The 19,581-nt window shown below is 40.6% G+C and overlaps 2 protein-coding genes across 4 annotated transcripts in view; one reads left to right on the top strand and one right to left on the bottom strand.

The window, feature by feature from the left end:
• The window catches only part of unc5cb (unc-5 netrin receptor Cb), a 137,120-nt gene extending 124,361 nt beyond the window's left edge, over positions 1–12,759 (top strand). For all 3 annotated transcript variants that reach the window (XM_072453060.1, XM_072453059.1, XM_072453058.1), the window contains 8 exons: positions 1,220–1,579; positions 3,779–3,866; positions 3,996–4,167; positions 7,149–7,382; positions 7,741–7,890; positions 8,401–8,565; positions 9,661–9,839; positions 11,119–12,759. In XM_072453060.1, the coding sequence (XP_072309161.1) occupies positions 1,220–1,579; positions 3,779–3,866; positions 3,996–4,167; positions 7,149–7,382; positions 7,741–7,890; positions 8,401–8,565; positions 9,661–9,839; positions 11,119–11,278 (1,508 nt within the window). In that variant the 3' untranslated portion in view covers positions 11,279–12,759. The remainder of the gene's footprint in view (positions 1–1,219; positions 1,580–3,778; positions 3,867–3,995; positions 4,168–7,148; positions 7,383–7,740; positions 7,891–8,400; positions 8,566–9,660; positions 9,840–11,118) is intronic.
• A 36-nt stretch (positions 12,760–12,795) lies between these two features.
• Positions 12,796–19,581, bottom strand: part of bmpr1bb (bone morphogenetic protein receptor, type IBb) — a 52,926-nt gene continuing 46,140 nt past the window's right edge. Inside the window, exons 4-13 of the mRNA XM_072453065.1 lie at positions 19,148–19,307; positions 18,898–19,000; positions 17,837–17,939; positions 16,543–16,639; positions 16,319–16,463; positions 15,500–15,692; positions 15,047–15,344; positions 14,375–14,550; positions 13,927–14,057; positions 12,796–13,638 (exon numbers count right to left, since the gene is read on the bottom strand). Coding sequence (XP_072309166.1) covers positions 13,513–13,638; positions 13,927–14,057; positions 14,375–14,550; positions 15,047–15,344; positions 15,500–15,692; positions 16,319–16,463; positions 16,543–16,639; positions 17,837–17,939; positions 18,898–19,000; positions 19,148–19,307 — 1,532 coding nt within the window. The 3' untranslated portion in view covers positions 12,796–13,512. The remainder of the gene's footprint in view (positions 13,639–13,926; positions 14,058–14,374; positions 14,551–15,046; positions 15,345–15,499; positions 15,693–16,318; positions 16,464–16,542; positions 16,640–17,836; positions 17,940–18,897; positions 19,001–19,147; positions 19,308–19,581) is intronic.

Below are 19,581 nucleotides of genomic sequence, written 5' to 3'. Positions count from 1 at the left end.
TCATGAGGGGTTATACGTCCCTGTATCTTTCTGAGTTCTAGACATAAATGACCAGTCTAGTGTATGGCCAGTTTGTAAAGTGTTGCCAAAGTCTTAGGATTAACTGTGTGTATGTAATGGGTAGAAGTTGGAGAAAATGCACTCTTGTCAGTAAACTTGTAGCTTGGTTTAGTTGTTTACTTCAGGCGATGCTTTCAATAGAAAATCCACACACAAAAAAAGCTAATTACAGTTCTGTACAACCATTAAACAAAGATCGCTTAAATTCTTTATGACTTGATGATGATTTTTTTTTATATCACTTGAGTCGACACGCGCAACATTTTATATATTTTTGTCATTATTAAAACACTACAGACACGAGTTGGCTTAATTTATGACTTAGTTAATATAATATGCAAACACTTTCATGCAATATGTATTTGAGCTTTCATACACACCAGCTCTATTCCTCATTTAAACAGCCTGGGTGACCTCTGCTGACATTGTTATGATAATATAAACTGTGTGAAATAAGGAGAAGGGGAGTAAGTTCCTTCTAGCGTCCATGAACTGCCAGCCTTCGAGTGCCCAATGCCCTCTCCGCCCACGCACGGCAGCTCCAACATCCATCCTTGTACCTGCTGGAGAGCCTTGTGCGAGTGACGCCATCTGTTCCTCATGAATCACAACTGCAGCCAGAACTTCTCCCACTGAGTAATGCCTTTAGGTGGAGAAGTGGACTTCCCTAATGAGTGAAAAACAAATGAGTGAAGCCAGAGTCCAGTCACACTGATTGCCGCCAACACTTCATTTTCACATGGGTGTTTTGGCTAGGACACACTCAAATAAACTATTAGATGGTTGTGATGGTGGTAGTGGAGAGTAAGATGGCTTAACTTCCTACAAGGTGTTTGGATATACAATGTGAATTGTGATGAGAAGAAGTAGTTCTACAGCAGAGGTGGGGTCAGTGGAGCGAAAGGACTCGGGTGATTATATTTTTATTTAACGTGTCTCTTAATTTGGGAAAACAGTATTGACCATCCCTAGAGCCTAGACCAGGGCGGGGCACAAAGGAGAGTTACAGGGGAGGACAAAGATGCTACGACTGTACTCTCTTCTGGAAATTAAGCTTGAATTGAATACCTTTTTTAACTTGATTCTGCTTAAAGTTCTTTTTGTTTCCTATTTCGTTTCAATTCTTTTAACATAATTCCCCTTCTAACCCCCTCCACAGCTGATCTCCTGACTGCACCTCCTGACCTCACCTCTGCAGCAGCCATGTATCGTGGGCCGGTGTACGCTCTTCACGACGTGGCGGACAAAATCCCAATGACCAACTCTCCCCTGCTGGACCCTTTGCCAAACCTGAAGATCAAGGTGTACAACTCATCCGGACTGGTGACTCCACAGGATGACCTGGGAGGAGAGTTTTCCTCCAAACTTTCCCCCAAGTTACCTCACAGTCTCCTGGACAACAACGACACCATGGGCCGGCGCACACAGACACAGACCCTGCTGCGGACCAGAGACCCCTCCTGCAGTGCCCTGGGGTCCTTCAGCTCTCAGGGGGGCCATCTCATAGTTCCCAACTCAGGTATTTTCACCTCACTGCATCCCCTTAAAGGACACATATTCTGCTAAATTGACTTTTCTTTAAGCTTTTATCCATGCTCATCAACATTGTTCCCTTATCAAAGACATACCTGGAATCTCATTTAGCTTCATTCATACTCGTTTGATGAATCCTGGTTAGAACGTGCTCTCCCCCTCGAACGTCAAAAACACTCCATTCTGAATGTCCCTGATCTGTGATATTTTCAGTGGCTTCAATTCAGTTTATTTTTCTAATGCTTTTTTGTAATTGAATTCTTGTAACGCCAAAGTGGTCGCATCGAATTGCGACAGTGAAAACAGATTTAACAATGTTCATAGGGACTTGATAATGTCCCAGCATCCCGTGTCCTTAGACAAATGTTCCAAGGTCCCTGTCCTTAGACCCTCCTTCTCTGCAAGGAAAAACTACCAAACCTTGAGTAGTTCCACAGAGAGCGGGAGATCCAACTCTCTCGGAGGGAGTCGTATATTAGACGATTTCAGAGAACTAACCACTGGCTGTCAATTCGTCTTGAATTACGTCACCCATTGGCCTTGTCAAACATCAGTCATTCTTGCTACGTGCCTTGCGTGGTTGTGCGTGTTCCCCTTTGCCAAGCAAGTGTAGCCATTATGTTTGAGTTTCACAATTTTACAGTGAAATCCTTTATTCACTTAATTCAAATTGTCTAAGTGATGACCATTGCCCTAGTATGTGACTAGCTCCATGAAATTAATCTTTCCAAATGATAAAATTACGTTAATATGGCATAAACAACCTTAAAAACAAATTGCTTTTAACCTTCTTATTTTTTAGTTCATTTATATTATTATGTTTATTTTATATTACAATTATATATACATTTTAAGAGTACCGGTATATGTAATTTTTTTCTGCAGATGTAATCTATTTTACCTGCGTCTCTATCCGTTTTGCCCTGATGACTTTGAAATAAATTGGCCGTACCATATGTAAGTCATCATCGTAATGACAGCACAGTTTGTGAGTTTGATGGATAACCAGGGCACAAGGCAGGAGGAGTGAAGGGGAGGTGCACGCTTTCAGACAGCTTCCATTTACTCTGCCGTCCCCACTTCAAACACAGGAGGACTGTTTTGTACAGCTTGCAGATACATGTAGACAAGCTTAAAGACACACAGAACGCTCCAATTTCTGTCTTTTTTGGTTTTGATTCTTATAAAATGTTCTCAGCTGTTGGTTTGCGCTTAGCCACCTCATCACATTACTGTCAAAGGCAAAGGAAAAGACCATTTGATATTTGATCTGTTTGTTGCAGTAATGAAATATTTTGTGGCAGTTTGCTATTTTTCCTTCTTAAAATGCATTTGCTCGTCTCTTTGAAGCCTGGCTGTGAAGCAGAGTGGCAGCGCGACTCAACATCCCTCTAGCACAGTTGTGATTGCCTCGTTTGCTATAGCATGAGGAGCTGTCTGTCACCTTTTGAAAAGTTCAGCACAAGGACGGGGGAAATCAATGCACTATCTGAGAAAACACCCATGAGTAAAGTACATTATAAAACTGCAGGGGTAGGGCCTGAAATACACTGGGCACGGCAGAGAATAAAATCAATGTAAGCAGAAAACATGTAGATGATGCAAACTGTGAGAATATGATAGCGCGCATGCTTGTCACACGATCTCTCCAGAAATAACATGCTTGTATTGATATTAATAACCTTCTCTCTTTCTGGGCTGCCACAATCATGCGTCACCTTGAGGTTGGGATCACGTTCTACATTTTTATGAAGTCATAATTTTAGATGGAGGGCAGGGGCCTCCAGTTCTCGATGGGCAATTCACTACTTTTGAAATACATCTCCAAGAAGAAAATTCACATCCCTGAACCTTATCATTTTTAGAGATTGGGTCCACAAACTGGGCATAAAAATCTTTTGCAAGTGCTTTATAACAGAGTCACAGCTGTGTGATTGTGGCCAAAATCCAGACATAGATAATGCATAGAATTTGAAACAGTCTAGACTTAAGAATGTCATGACATCACAACTTTGCATCAACCACAACTGCATACTGCATCTGTTAATACGTAATAGCATAGATATTCTAACGTGATGCCTGATTTGTTGTATTTTGAGGCTATTACTGACAAAAAATATGAATCTAATAGACAGCAAAGCCCAAACCAATTATGTTTGTCCTTGTGTCTTTGTCTGCTCTCCAGGGGTGAGTCTGTTGGTTCCAGCGGGGACCGTTCCTCAGGGCAGAGTCTATGAAATGTATGTGACTGTTCAGAGGAAGGACAACATGAGGTAGGCCCACTGCTGCCATATCAACACTATCAGCTCTTTACACACAGCACTGTGTCAGCGCTGCCCCGGCCCTGTCACACCCAGCTAACAGCCACACATGTCCACTTTGTGTCGTGTGTGTACCTCCAGGCCCTCAGTGGAAGATGGACAGACTGTGCTGAGCCCGGTGGTAAGCTGTGGGCCCCCTGGAGCCCTGCTGACCCGGCCGGTCATCATCACCATGCACCACTGCGCTGTGTGTGATGGACAGCAGGACTGGCTGATCCAGCTCAAGAGCCTGTCTCCACAGAACCAATGGGAGGTAAAATATTGCTTCTTTTTTTACTTACATTAATCAATATGAAAGGCATCAATTAGTTTTAGGAGTTTAGATTTGATTGAAGTTGGAACTGTAGACCATTTCATACTGCAGTTCCGTTTTAATGGTCAGTTTAAGCCATAATTGCAGTGGACAAGCGGTTTTAGAGAAACTGTCCTTAGCTGTTTTAAATGTATTTTTATTAAGTTTATTAAAACCTCATTATTACCAATTCAGCGTAAATCCTAATTTGTCTTGGAGTGTTCCATTGTAGAAAAAGATTGAGTTGTATGTTATCTTGTCACTGATATTTATCCGAGTTCTCAGACTAGATCTGCAGATTGAGAATGACTCTTGGATGAGAGTCGAAGCGTCACAAAAATCACTGTCCAGATGACTCCAACTGAATGTTTTTCTAAATTAACAGTCTCTTTTTCAAGACCTGGCCAAGAGGCAGGAGCAGACAGGGATACAATGTGAATGAATAATTACATAAATAAAATACCATTGAATAAACTTGGCCCTGCGACGCATTGGCCTCTGTCCAGGGTGTACCCCGCCTAAGGCCCAAAGTCACTGGAATAGGCTCGTCACCCGTCACATGTAGTAGAAAACGAATGACTGAATGAAAGAATAAACTTGCCACCCCAGTCTGTCCCTATGAAGTTAATTATACTGTAATGATTACTATTATTATCCAAATAATCATTTCAAAATAACCCGAGAGCTCAACCTGCTTGTGGAACTCAGAATACAGATGAAAGCCTATTGCCAGCTGCAGAAACCGTAACCCTCTAATCGAACAAACAGTCACTGTATTTCCCCAGACTGTTGCTTCATAATTCGGTGTTTTTGTTTTGTTGTGAGCTGGCGCTATTCCTGAAGCCGCATGCCCGTAGGCTCCATCATTACCTCTGTTGATGATGATAAGTGCTGCTGCCAAAGGGCACCGTGTGAAGATTTTTCTGCCTATCACCTGTTTTCTTGCTTTTGTATTTTATTTCACTTTTCCACTGTGCTAAAAAAAAATCTGAAAGTTATTATGGGTATGATAAGATCACATTATTGCATCTCCCACATTCTCAAACCCAGTCACGTATCATATGTCAAATCTTCACAATCTGTGTTTCATTTGAGGAACAAAGTGAGAATCCACACACGCTTCACACACTTGCTGTTGGGGGAAGACAATCTGCAGTGACAATGTTAAGGTTAAGGAACACTTTATTGCCCCTGTATTTTGAATATTGTCCGCGGACCCATCTTCAGATCTTTGAGCTAGCCTTGGTCAGGACTACTTTCCCGGGGGGATTTGTGCATAATATTTGTGCATATTTTGGGTTGATGGGGAAAACCAGAGCAACCGGAGGAAACACACCATGACACGCGACCCGGGAATCGAATTAGCGAATTTTGTAATGATTCATATTAATAATTACAAATTATTGCAGGCCCAATTGAGTTTAACTGAATTGCAGGCCCATATGAAACTTTCATTATTCAGTATTAAATGAAAGTTTCATATGTGCCTGCAATTTGGTTTAACTGATTGCAGCACACAATGTAAGTTTTCTGCTTGTTGCCGAGCTCACAGTTCAGCCGCTGATGTGCTGATAAGAGCTCTGGAGCAGAAAAAGTGCCAGACTGGGCCACATCCCTCTGTGACATTGATAAATGACTCGAGGGCGGCCAATAAAGCGCTGTGTAAACTGAGTATTTTAAGGGAAAATAACTATTGATTACATCTCTGGCCTGTCACAAATGCAGATGGTAATATCCAAGGTGACAGCAGCTTCCTCCTCTATATGAGCTTTTCTTTCCACTGAGGCCAGACACCACCCCTATGCTGATGGGAGAAATATTGCTTTAGATGACATGCTCTGTCAAAATATGTATTCATCACACCTGCCAAAACAGCAGAGGGAAGCACCTGAAGAAGTTATTCACATTAACATATATACCACCCAGAGAAGGTCATTTCCATCGGCATGGTCAACTGTAGTGTCAGGTTACACCACGCAGTACTGAGCATCCATGCTGTTGATTATGATTAAGACAGCAGGTCAAATAATGAGAACATGTGGGGCTTTCTGCTTCACTGGGCCCCACACAAGAATGCATTGTGCCAGCCTTTAGCTTCTGACAAATGCTTTCTAAAATATGAGAATAAATGATGCAGAGGGATTGTGTTGGTTCACATTTTTGTTTATTTGTTCTCGTACACTTAAATCTTTGTAGCACAAGCCTACTTTTCCACTGTGCGTTCTAATTATTCCCTAATAAGGAGCTGGGATGGCTGTCCCGGTGGAGCTGTTAGAGCCTTTAATGATCAGCCATAATACTAGTGTTAAAAGGCCTTTCTCACAATGGAATACTGTAATTCTTCTTTCTCTCATATTAGGCAGAATAATTCCATGCTTCTCACTGGAGGATTGGATTAAAGGAGGAAGAAAATGAAATTAAAGAGAGTGTTTATAAAAACACCAGACACTGTAAGGAAAATGTAGTCTTACATTCTGTCTGTGAACATTTCTAGCTTTCATTAAGTGAAAGTTTATTAGTTATTTCACTTTCACATCCTCTAGAGCATATTTAGGTTTAGTTTTTTTACTCGGAAACTATTCAGAAAATTTACTTAACAAACAAAGTGACACAATGGGACGATTTGCTTTTTATTTTTCATTTTTTTTAAATTTAATCCTATATAAAAAAGTTATCAAACCAAACAACAAATTACATTTTTAAAAAAACAGAGTGAAATCAGAGTGAACAAGTGTAACTGGTAAGAATCAGTGAATGTCTGGCATATGTCGCTTGGCATGTTTGTCCCATCTGTTCCAGTGATGGTTAAATTTGACTGCAATAATGGGAACATTTAGACAATGAAATTCATTTATTTTGCAGACAAATTTCCAAGTTCCTGGATAAAAAAATTAAATGGCATAACATGGTTAAACAGCTAATGTTTTGCTCCTGTTTCCCAGGATGTGGTGGTGGTTGGAGAAGAGAACTTCACCACACCGTGCTATATCCAAATGGACGATGAGGCGTGTCATATTCTGACGGAGACACTGGGGACATACTGCCTGGTGGGACAGTCTCTCAGTGCTTCCACCACCAAACGCCTCAAACTGGCCATTTTCGGTCCTGTGACCTGCCCCGCCATGGAGTACCACATCAGAGTCTACTGCCTAGATGACAACCAGGATGCACTAAAAGTAAAGAGATTGTAACGTTCTGTACTTGAATGCTAATGTGTTTTTCACGCTGTGGAAAAGTGAGTGTCTTTGTGACTATAGTTTTGTTATGTTTGTGTTGTGATAGTCAACAGATGTTCAGTAGGAGGGAGAAATCTTTGCAAATGTGATTTTAGGCAAAGATGGGCACATGCATACTAATGGACTTAGATATTACAAACAACACATCATTATGCTTGTACTTATCTTCAGTTTAGCACACGCATTCTCATGAAATTTTCACACAGTACTTCTTTTGTATTGTACTTCATCCTGCTGCTGTTCACGTCCTCAAAGTGGACTCAGAAAAACACTGTTTTTTGTTTGATTTGTCATTCAGGAAGTCCTACAAATGGAAAAACAAATGGGTGGAAAGTTGTTGGATGAACCAAAGACCCTTAACTTCAAAGACAGCACCCACAACCTGAGACTATCCATCCACGACGTCCCCCACACGTTATGGAAGAGCAAATTAGTGGCCAAATACCAGGTATGTCACTGCTAACATCATTTAAGACATATAAACGCTTTACAAGTTTTATACAAATACATTCTGAGTTAACAGCGAACCAGTTGAGAGTTTATATATATATATAGAGATATGTATATAGCTATATATATTCCCATGTATTAAGATTGATCATAGCTGTCATGGGACTATGGATGAAAAATAGCCTCATTCTGGCATGAATATGCATTGTACAGATAACAGATATACAGATAACATACAACATACTTTACTGCAAATTATACTTTTTGTGAGGCTCAAATATAATTTTGAGGCTAGAAAAAAAACCCATCCATTTCTACTCAATCACAAAGTCAGAAAAGCTACTTACTTTCTTTTTTATAAAGACTAGCACAAACATTTAGTCCAAGTACCGTAGTTAAATCTTGAAAATGTATTACTTCAGTTTGCCTCCAGCTTCCATTCTATAATTTTGAACATTTCGATGATGGAAGACTTGTAGCGTAACTGGTAAACTGGTGCTGTCCACAGGAGCTGTCGTTTCAGCAGGTGTGGACGGGCTCTCAGAGGAACCTCCACTGCTGCTTCACTCTGGAGCGCTTCTGCATCAGCACGGTGGAGCTGAGCTGCAAGATCTGTGTCCGCCAGGTGGAGGGAGAGGGCCAGATCTTTCAGTTGGACACCACACTGTTAGAGGTACGCACTGGTGTACTCTGTGTCGGGTTGCACCGTATAATATACAAAAGTAATAGGATGGGAATAACTTGTTAAATGTTTGTTAAATGAACAATTTGTTGCAGCACTGTTTCCATGTTATTAGCAAGACAGTGCAATTGCAATGTTTCTTTTTCATTCTTGGTCATTTGGATTTCACATCATATGAAATAAAGAATCACACTTTATTGTATTAAACAATGGTAATAGGGTGGAAATAGACTATTTGGGCCCTGTTTCCATATTATAATTATTATTATTACGTTTAAATTTTCTCATAGCATAAAATAAAACAGAATGACAGATGTGAGTTATTATCATATAATTACACTTAAATACACATAGTTGCACTTTTTAGTTGCCATGCTATACAGTGCTTTTACTGTGCAAATAAAGTTCTTCCAAAATGTAGAAATCTAAATCCACTTCATTTATATGGCACATTTTAAAAACAAAACAGTTTCCAAACTCAAAACTGCAAAAGGCTCAGTTTGATCTTACGTTTCCCAACACAATCAAACCAGTCGAATTAATTCAAACCAAAACCATAAAAGCATAAACCTACGAAATAGCAATAAATGCGTACAAATAATCATCAGATTCAGCCACTGTCACCCGGATGCATATTCCCAGTGTCTTCCCAGTGTCCCACAGTGCAAACAGTGGCGATAGAACCATCACCCCCCAGGTTCTTGGACTGAGCCACTGCCGGGGCGTATTTAGACACAGAGATGACCCCCAGGCCGCCTGATAAACATTAAGCATGCCAATACAGTCCAAACAGGCGATCATTGTCTCGCTATGCTCAGCCCAGTGCACAAGAGCCATCTGGGCCGCAGGACAGGAGATGGAGCGGCACAGAGTAATGAGATGAATTACACTCAACTGTGCCCTGGTCTGCTTCATCTGTCTTTATGCACTGCTCTTTATTCTGCAGCCAACCCGGAGCAATTCATTCACCATATGCCAATAGAGTTAAAAGCCCTCATTAAAGCATCAATATGCCATTGTAACTGATCATCTGCGCAGTTGACAGCAGCTGTTAACTTCACCGTTTTTTTGTTTTGTAATCTTTAGGAGTCTCAAAATATCGACACATCTCTACTGGACCCCGCAAGCAACATCACCACGCTGGTCGGCCCGAACGCCTTTCGAATCCCCGTCTCCATCAGACAGAAGTTGTGTGGAAGTCTGGATGCGCCGCAAACGAGGGGCAATGACTGGAGGATGCTGGCACACAAACTCAATCTCGACAGGTTAGTTACTGTGGCTCACGGACTAAAGAGCTCAATTAGCGTTACAGATTGAAAAAAGCAATCTACACATGAGAAAGAGGATATATTGTCCATGTTTTGCTTTTATTTTTACACATATAATGCTCAGTTGTGTACGTGGTCAGTGTGTGAATCATGTGCTGTGTGAATGAGAACGAGCAGAGGCAATCCGAGTTTTATACATGGGCTTGTACCATATTATAGTGTAGATACAAATGTTTCTCATGTAAAGTGTTTTGATGAATTCTTGTATGATTATTAGATCACTGTAATCCAAACGATAACACATAAAATTAAATATTGAGTGTTTTTGTTTTAATCAGTTGACATTTGTCTGGGTAAGCCACAGCAAAAATATATATATTTAAAGATATATGCCCTTCATGATTAAATTAACTCTGAGCTGGCGTGAGTCGCTTCATTGCTTCTTATTCACATTTTGAATTGAACTTCTGGAATATTTTTTACTTCACACTATTATATTTGTTTCATTCTTATCTTACTAAGTTGTGATTAAATAAAAGAAGGAGGACAGCCTGAGCAGAATAGCAATCATCTGTTCTTATTAGATTTTGATTGTTCTTTGGGAACGTGGCTGTGATAAATATCTGCTCAGTGGAGATGAATTGAACTGGGAGTAAGACAAAGATGAAATGAGAATGTCACTGGCGTGGTTTGGTCGCGGCGTGTGTGTGATTGAAGTACAGTGAGAGCCTGTTTAGAAGGTCCCAGCTCAGCAGGGCACCTTTATCACAGGCAGCAGCTGCAGATTGACAGACCACTGACAGAGTGGTGTGAGCCAAAGAGGGGCTCCATGCCGCGTGTGCTCCCTCTGCTTATTTTAGATGGCTTTTTATCATCTGTTTTATTAAAAGAATTCAGAAATCTCTGTTTACTTGGAACACAAACCGTGCTGTTGCTGACTTTTGGAAATGTGCTTTGAAAGCCACAGCTAGCTGCACAGAGACTCCATGCAAATCAGTTTTGTTTTGCCAATTGCCCACTTAAAAGCCCCCTTTTTGCATGTTTTTCTTTTAGTGAGAGGGAAATTATCAGATTTGACAATTATTTAAAGCTTTTATTGAAAAATTGTGATACAAACAAAAATATATTCATGAAGCAGAGAAAGTGAATGAATGTTTGAACCAACCCAGACTTTAAATTGCTTTCTGCATTCTATCCGTGTCGGGGTTTCTTTGTTCAATTTGTCCCTGTTTGCATTTATCTTTTATTGATGAATCCTCGTGTGTCTGTTATCCAGGTATCTCAACTACTTTGCCACCAAATCCACTCCCACAGGGGTGATCCTGGATCTATGGGAAGCCCAGCATTTCCCTGACGGCAACTTGAGTCGCTTGGCCCAGGTGCTGGAGGAGATGGGGCGCCATGACACCCTGGTTCCTTCCAACACAGAGCACTGACGTCTACTCACCAGGGACAACCACATCCCAGGGAGATGGAAGAAGACATGTACTTAAAAGATGGGGCATATCCGAAAGCTGAAGAGCCATTTGGCATCACAGTGACATAAACAAACATATTCAGCCCCTTTGAAGTGGAAGAAAGCACTAGGTCTGCTAAGCCATGACCCAGTTAAACATTGGCAACAAAGGGTATAAAAACTTGGAGGGGTAAACAAGAACCTCTGCCAGTCATTTCTCTCCCTCTCTGTCTCTCACTGCTACAACAACCCGATATTTTGGCTCCAGTTTCCTTGGAAACAGCTGTCCTTTTTTTGGATAGACTGTGTGAATATGTGGACGCTGCCCTGGCCCTGGACTACACCCTCTGTGATGATTTTTGGAGGTCAAAGGATCAAATGGATGCAGCAGAAGATGAAGAAGAGTTCCTTCTCCAAAACAGTCTCCATGGCTACCCCACGAATGAGTATGTGTTCTGTGATAACATAGTATTTAATATGCCTATTTATACTTATCCTTTTTGTACTTTATGCTGCCTGTCTTATACTTTGCAGTGTCTTCAAATTGCTCTTTAGTTTGACTGTATCATAGCCCCCCCTGCTGGACTCCTGCAGTACGACATCCTGTCAGTCAGAACATGTACAGAAACAAATGAGTTGTATACTTTTGATGTTTTATTACTAATATTATTTGTTGTATTTGTTTCATTTATTTCTTTGGTTTAAGTGTGATTATTTCCCAATTTATTATAATGATTTACGTATTTGTTCAGTTGCATTTTAACTGTCTTGCTGCTAGGGAGGCAAGGGGCTGTTAAGGAATTTTCAGGCTATTTAAAATCACACTTTGTGTTGATTTATAGTTGAGTGTATTTAAAAGAACACCTACAGATGACAGAAAGAACAGTAAAGAAGATGCTGTAAAAAGGAAAGATGTGGTTTGTTACCCAAATATATTTTTATAGGACCAATGCAAATGAGTTCCACTGCTTTTTACCAAATAAATGAAACACGGTGTAGGATGGTAAATCTATTGTAAAGGGATCATGTTTTCATTCCAGTGTTACTTTGTCCTGAAGGATATTCTGTGTTTTTGGTGGAGGGCAGTCTATTATTGTTTGTGCATTACTGACAGAAGCCATGGGTTATGACAATACTGACTCTTTGCGAGGACTGTTAGTGCAACATTCCTTTTGTGAGGGTTCACTTTTGTCAGATTTCTCTTTTATAATGGCAGTTATCCCAGTTTTTGAAAAGCCGTCTATGCAAACTTTGCATCTTTTTGAAACAATCTACATTCTCAATTCTGCAATCTCTTGATGTTTTTGCTTATTGTGTACAGTGAGAATGTAACCTGTCTGTTCTGGCAGTGACCATTTTATCTGTTTATGCTTGCATTTCATCTGTCAAGGTATTGTAAAAAGTGTAAGAAAGATTTTTTAAGACTAATAATAAATTATATTTATATGCAACATTGAAAAATTGCATCAGACACAATTTGTTTCAAAGCAACATGCCTTCAAGACATCATCCTTATTTATTAGGGAATGTCACCCACCAATACACTTGTATGTACAGATTAAATAAGGCACATGCCATGGTGCAGTGGACAGGACATATTCTGTACAGTTATAATAACATTTAATAATAACAAGGCAGTATTCTTTTTTAGAGCAGATATGTACAAATTTACTAAAAAATATCAGAATTTAAAGCCCTGTGAAATTAAATAAGCATTCTTATATAGATTATTTTCTGCTCATAATAATAACAATATTAATTTTATAAAATTATTAATAATAATAATGAGGTCACAAATAATGTTTTGGACATCTCGCTCCACAGTTTTCTTGAGCGTTCTGTTCAATTTATTGACAGAGCCACAAACTAAAACACCCAAACAAAATAAGGCAGCGGCGACAGCTCAAAAGGCTGCTCATATAACACTGTGTATGGCTTTTAGAGAGACTTAGCAGCTTTCCTCTAAGTCTGTGTGCCTGTGCAGTCCACATCTGACAGCCTTAGCTTTCACAGAAAGCATATTTGGAGTCACAAGTCGCTGACACAAAGGGAAGACCTCAGCCTGGTCATAAATCTTACGGCATTATTCTCCACTGTTGTTATCATCACTCACATTCTCTGCCAGGTTTATTTGTCCTATTTGTTATCCCTTCTCCCTTTGGTGCATTGACCAGTGGAATGGCTGTGGGCAGTGACGAGTTTGTGCCGAGTTTGTCACAGTTTGATGTCTTGAGTTTCTAACATCTTGGCCAGCGTCTTCTTCACCCGCAGCGCTGTGAGTCGAGAGGCCGGGTTATGAGCCCAGCACTCAGACATCAGCTTCCCCATCTGACGCAGACACTGAGCAAACAACAGCAAAAAACAATGAGCGCTCTGTAAATATGATCTAAAATGACATAATTATTCATAATGCAGTAAAGATTATAATGTTTTTCAATATTTTCAAGGTAACATTATAATGAAATAGACATACAAGTAGGCAGCACTGTTTTGGAGTTCAACAATACAAGTTTGCTTGTTTGAGGAGGCTATGGGTTACTTGCATTATTTCGATCTAACTTCATTTTAGCCTTCTCATTGACATGACGGGTTGACTAATAATGTCAGTGCAGTGCAAGAAATAAATACCTCATCACTGGTCCAGCGGTTGGCGGAGGACGGCCTTTGTTTCTTGATGCAGACCACTTCTTTCATGTCCTCATAGGAGGGATCAGTGGGCACCAGGTCGTAATAGGGCAGCTGGTACTCCTCCACGATGCCTGCAGACACAATGTGTGGGCAGAACGTTGGACACCATTTTAGTACAGAACAGAAAAAGGTCTCGTAAATCTTAACCATGCATGTTGGAGAAAGTTTGGAAGTTCTAAATGTTCTTTTTTTTCTTTCAAGTTAAGTTTGTTTGATTATCCTTCTAAGAACTTTATTTATTTTAACGGAAACAGGGCACGTGACTTTCAATTCACTGTAATAAAACATACATCAAGGGGATTCATACCACAATTTCTAAAGGTGTTATTAACTGGTTATACATTTTATTTGACCTCAATCACGCCGTTACAAATAGGACTAAACTTACCTCCTGAAATGCAGCGTCGAGCCATTTCCCATAGAATGAGCCCAAAGCTGTACATGTCGGCCATCATGAAGGACTGAAAGTAGCTCCTGTTCAGAGTCTCGTCCAGCACTTCAGGGGGCATGTAGCGCTTGGTGCCCACTCTGAGGTTCAGAGGGACGTCCACTTCATTTGTGTCACTGTAAGAGACCAAGATTTCAATCAAAGTCACAATGATACTGACCGTGGCTTCTTTCAATATGTTACAGAACATCCTTTTAACTACACTGTGTCTACATTAACAGAACGATACAATATGTTTAAATATGCACTATGTAACATATGTAGTAACGGGTCTGTCATGTGCTATGTCCTTGTCTGGAATGTTCCACTGTATGGCATAAAACATATCTATCTCCATGGAAACAAGCAACTAACACCACCAATGCTGGTTTGCAAGGTGTTTATTTGACAATTGAACATCTGTAATTAAATAAATGCAAGACAGTTAATGCCACACTGTGGACCATTCCAGGCAAAGCGACAGCATCTCTCAGAATTGGACCTACACTGGGAATAAAGGACTAAACCAGGACAAGGCCAGGGCCAAACCAAGTGTGAATGTAGCTTTAAAGTTAAAGTAAAGTGGACAGGGCTGACCAATAGCCTTAATAACTCAAGTGTACTTCTGTTTACCTGTTAAACTTTACTGCGAGGCCCAGGTCTGCTATACAACAGAATCCATTCTTCTTGACCAGGATGTTCTTGCTCTTGAGGTCTCGGTGAGCGATGGCTGGTTTGCCCTGCGTGCCGTAGATCTCTGTGTGGAGGTGACACAGCCCTGATATGGAGGAGTAGGCCAGTTTGAGCAGTGCCTTCATGTCCAACGTATTAGACTTGAGGTAGTCGTACAAAGATCCACTCTCGTGATAGTCTGTGATGAGGTACAGTTGAGTCCACGAGCCGGTGCCTTTGATGTCGGCCGCAATGAAGCCTGGTTTGAAACGAAAGGAAAACAAGTTTAAGTTATTTTGTTTGATCTGAAACAACAAATCAAACATTTCTAAGTAATCTGTCAAAAATCCGTCAAATCAGGACGCACATCATTTCCTTTCCAGACAGGTTCCTATGACTTATTATTACTCTTACCCAATATGTTGTCGTGTCTCATTAGAAAAGTCTGGTAGATTTCGGTCTCTCTGAACCAGCTTTCCTCTTCTGTGGTGAAGAAAACCTTGACAGCCACTCTCTCCCCTCTCCACTTGCCCATCCACACCTCTCCGTAGCGTCCCTTTCCGATCTGCTTCACCATCTGAATCTGTTTGGCGATGGTACGCTGCACCTGCGATTACATGTCAACACAAAATCAATGACTGAATACAGAATCTCATAGAGTGTCAAAAGTAATATTTATATACAAGAGAAGCTGAGGGTTTAACAAAAAATGACGCAAACAGTTAATATTACTGGATGGAATAATAACACAACTAAAATGACCTTTTTTGTTTTTGTAAAATCGTGAAATCAACCACTGCTGCAATTAAAAAGTACTGAGTTTAATTGAACACTGAAACAAATTGTTGCTTGTGACTTGCTGATGGAGTTTATTGTATTATTTTTTTATGATTATTGCTTATTTGATAGAGACAGATAACACAAACATAGATTAACATGTACTGTTCTGATGCAGGTATCACAGCGTGTATAGTCATGGCTAATTTGCAACACCAGTCCTTAAGTATGTGTATGTTATTTAACATTTTATTGTTGTAAGGCGACCTTGAGTGCCCAGAAATGAACTGTATTGTTACAAAGGCTTTTAACAGATCATATTTCAATTAAATGCAATATTAAATGAGTTTGAAAACAAGAAAAAAGCAATAAATACAGTGAATATGTCAAGAATCCCAAATATATCACAGCAAATAATACGTTCACACAGTGCATGTTGCAGTGCTTATATCTGACCAGTAGAGGGAGTCCCGAGCCAGACCCTGAGCCCACGCTGCGGGAGTGCTCTATGAGGTCCTTGAGTGATTCCCCTGGTGGTATGTAGGTCTCATCCTGCTCCAGATCTATACTGTAGTGTGGCCGGGCCTCCTGCCTCTTGTATCTATAACAACAAAGGCTAACGGTGAGTGTGTGCACATTTTACCTCATGTTTTTATTGGTCAGAGATTGTCATAACTCACCTGAAGTAGCAGAAGAGAAGAATGAGGCCCAGGATGATGCTGCAGACTGTGACTGAAATGCAGAGGGCCATGTACTGTATACCGCTGTCTATGTATTCTGCAAAAACACAAACATTTGGATGAATAATTAGCCCTGTGTGAGGAAGACTTGTCCTCTAATGTGAGCTGATGAATAGCTCCTGACAGTCACTTGTTTCCTGTTATCAGCCTCCAGCATCAGTCTAATTCTCATTGGCAGAGACAAGTCCTTTCTCCCCCTCTCCTCCCCTCTCCCTCCTCCCCCCCTCTCCTCTGTGCCGTCGTCCCACTGCGTGTGATCGATCACATCTCCTTCCTGAATCTCACAGATCAGGTGTCACACGGACATCGCTATGGAAACCCTAGAGACGTGAGGCAGCTCTGGGCCTCTAGCCTTTCTGCGGCGCTGCTATCAGTCAAGAAAGTTAAAAAAAAAAAAAAAGAAAAACAGTGCACATTTGAAAAACAATCTGGAAATGTACTTTTGAAAGTGTTATGTTTGCGTTATACTAACTGGCAATACAATGTTAGGCTCAAAATCAAAGCCAATCATGACTCAGTTTGACATAAACCAGTAGTTGTCAAAGTTTTCCAAACAAATACACAGTCAAGAAAACGTTTTCAGAACTAACTAAATATATATGGGTCTGAAAAAGATTACAAACACTATAATAACTAACCGTAATAACTGAAACAAGAACTGATTCCAGGAACATGATTCATACGTTCTAAATTGGGTCTAAACATGAACTACCTTTTCCACAACTCACACGTCAGATTGAACACACTTAAGTAAATACACTTTCAAATGGGGGCAGATGATATAATACAAATATATATACAAAGCTGTTAAATGGTGGTGTTTTGAGTCAGCGCACAATGATATGCAAATGGTGAATGCAAATGTGAAACTGATGATTGTTCGCGTCACGAGATAATGTGGTGTCAGTGTCGATGCGTGTTGCTTTTGTGACTGATGGACAGATAGCTCACATCCGTCTCAGGGCACGAAACTCAAGCAGGCCCCGGGGAGAGGCTGTCCTTTTCATTAGAGGGTGAGAGAACAAGCCAAGGCTGCGGGCTCCCTTTCACCTGCTCCTTTCTCAGGCAGTAAGGGCCCCTCCACACTGTGCCAAGCTGTGGTTTGTAACACTTTAAATCGTCACTAGCCATCAAGTGCCAGGCAGCCTGAGTGAGCAGCTTCCAAAGAGTGCTCCAGGGTTGAAACAGCAGAGTATTTCAGTGTGGGAAAGACTGTGAGGGGAGAAAGTCTTACCGGACGTGCTGATGGGGGGCAGAGTGGGATGTAAATCTCTGTTGCAGTAGTCGCGATCTGTGCAGCACTCCAAGGTTTTCCTTAAGCGTCCGTTCCACATATCCTACACATGAAACGAAAATGTAAAGGGTTTGAATACATTTAGGAATTGGTCATGCAGTCAGTTGTCTTTAAAAAAGTGCTGCAATAGATTCATTTAAAGATAATGCTTCCTATTTGGACAAACACAGTAATTCTCGGGTTTGTTCTTCATAGTCAGTATTTTCTAGGCAATAAACAAACAGGAATCAAACGTTTAAAATGGTATAACATAACGGCAGCAGAGTAAAACAAACAAGACAAACAAAAATTTGAATGATTTAAATGTGTGATTTAAAAAAGAAATTCATCTGAAAACACAGCAAATTTTGTTGCACTTGAGCAATGACAATAAAAGAAAATTTAAATTAATATCAAGTTTGTATAAAGTTAGAGCTATTAGTAGATAAAGGTTATGTTAACCTTCTACAAGTTGATATGTCATCATTTCAGATGGAGGACAGGGGCCTATATAACAAAATGATGGTCCAAAAATGTTGATTTTATGGCATATGGTCAGATTTCTAACAAACATGTCTTTGGGGTTGAATATTGTCACCACTTTCTGAAGTTATTTTAAAAATAAGTATTTTTCCTTTAGTTTATTGCGGACAGAGAAGACATGAACACAACATATTGGGTTCTGTTGTATTTCCAAAACGATATTGCCATGAATCCCTGTGTAATTATCTTTTAATGCAAGCACAGATAATGAAATTGCACCTGATTTTTCTATATTCTTAAATTAGGCTGTTACTATGTTGTTGTTTGTCTTTCCGCTGCTGTCAATCTCAGTTTACAGAGGGTTCCTAATTATAGCCTCGTACACTCCACTTTGTTCCTCTGTCTTTATAGGTGCTTAACAAGTCTCATAAAGTACTGCTGTAAGTCAAGTAAAACCCATTAGGACTTAACGGCAGCTGGTGATGGAGACAGTAACATGAGCAAGTGCATAAAGTTGCAGATGAACACAACGGACTTACTCTGCACTGGAACTCGGAGCCGACCAGGCCTAAACAACCCGACGTGACGACCGCCATGCCCCCCTCCTCCTCCTCCACCATGGTGAAGCAGTATCCGTCCGTCCTGCAGCACACACAATCAGCATTAGCATACATTTCTAACGTCGAAAAGAAGTGTTGGGTCAAATGTATTCACTTTGTCAAATACTTATGCAAAGTAACAGGTGGTGATGAGTCTGGTGTATTTTTTGCAACTGTGCCCAGAGCTTACATGCAAGTGTTGTTGAAGGAATCCTCCGGACAGTGGTGGTTGCAGTTGCACCAGAGCATGTTCCTGGTTGATGCGGTCGCCGTGGCACTGCTCTCCTCTGTCCTCTTCTCTTTTCCTCCTTTCCAGCCATTCCTCAGCAGCATGGCATCCAACAGATTAGCTGCAGAAACACAATTTAGACAGTAAGTCTAAGTAAAGATACAGGCTGTTTGTCTCTTCTAATTCAGTGGATTGAAAAAATATATATACCAGGCAGTGAATTCCATTGTTACCATGGTGACATGGTCTACAGAAAGTGTGAGTATTTTCTGTTGAAAGCCACCCTGCTGCTCTGGCTTGTACTCAATGTACCTGCATGAGGCCCGGCGCAGAATAACAGAGCTGTCCAGAAAGAGCTCATTGTGCTGGGCTTGTGTGTGCCACTGGGGAAGTAC

This window comes from Eucyclogobius newberryi, unplaced genomic scaffold (assembly GCF_026437365.1).
Source record: "Eucyclogobius newberryi isolate DKJ021-1_F unplaced genomic scaffold, fEucNew1.0.hap1 SCAF_2, whole genome shotgun sequence".
Taxonomy (NCBI): Eukaryota; Metazoa; Chordata; class Actinopteri; order Gobiiformes; family Gobiidae; genus Eucyclogobius; species Eucyclogobius newberryi.
This window is presented reverse-complemented; position numbering and strand designations above follow the sequence as displayed.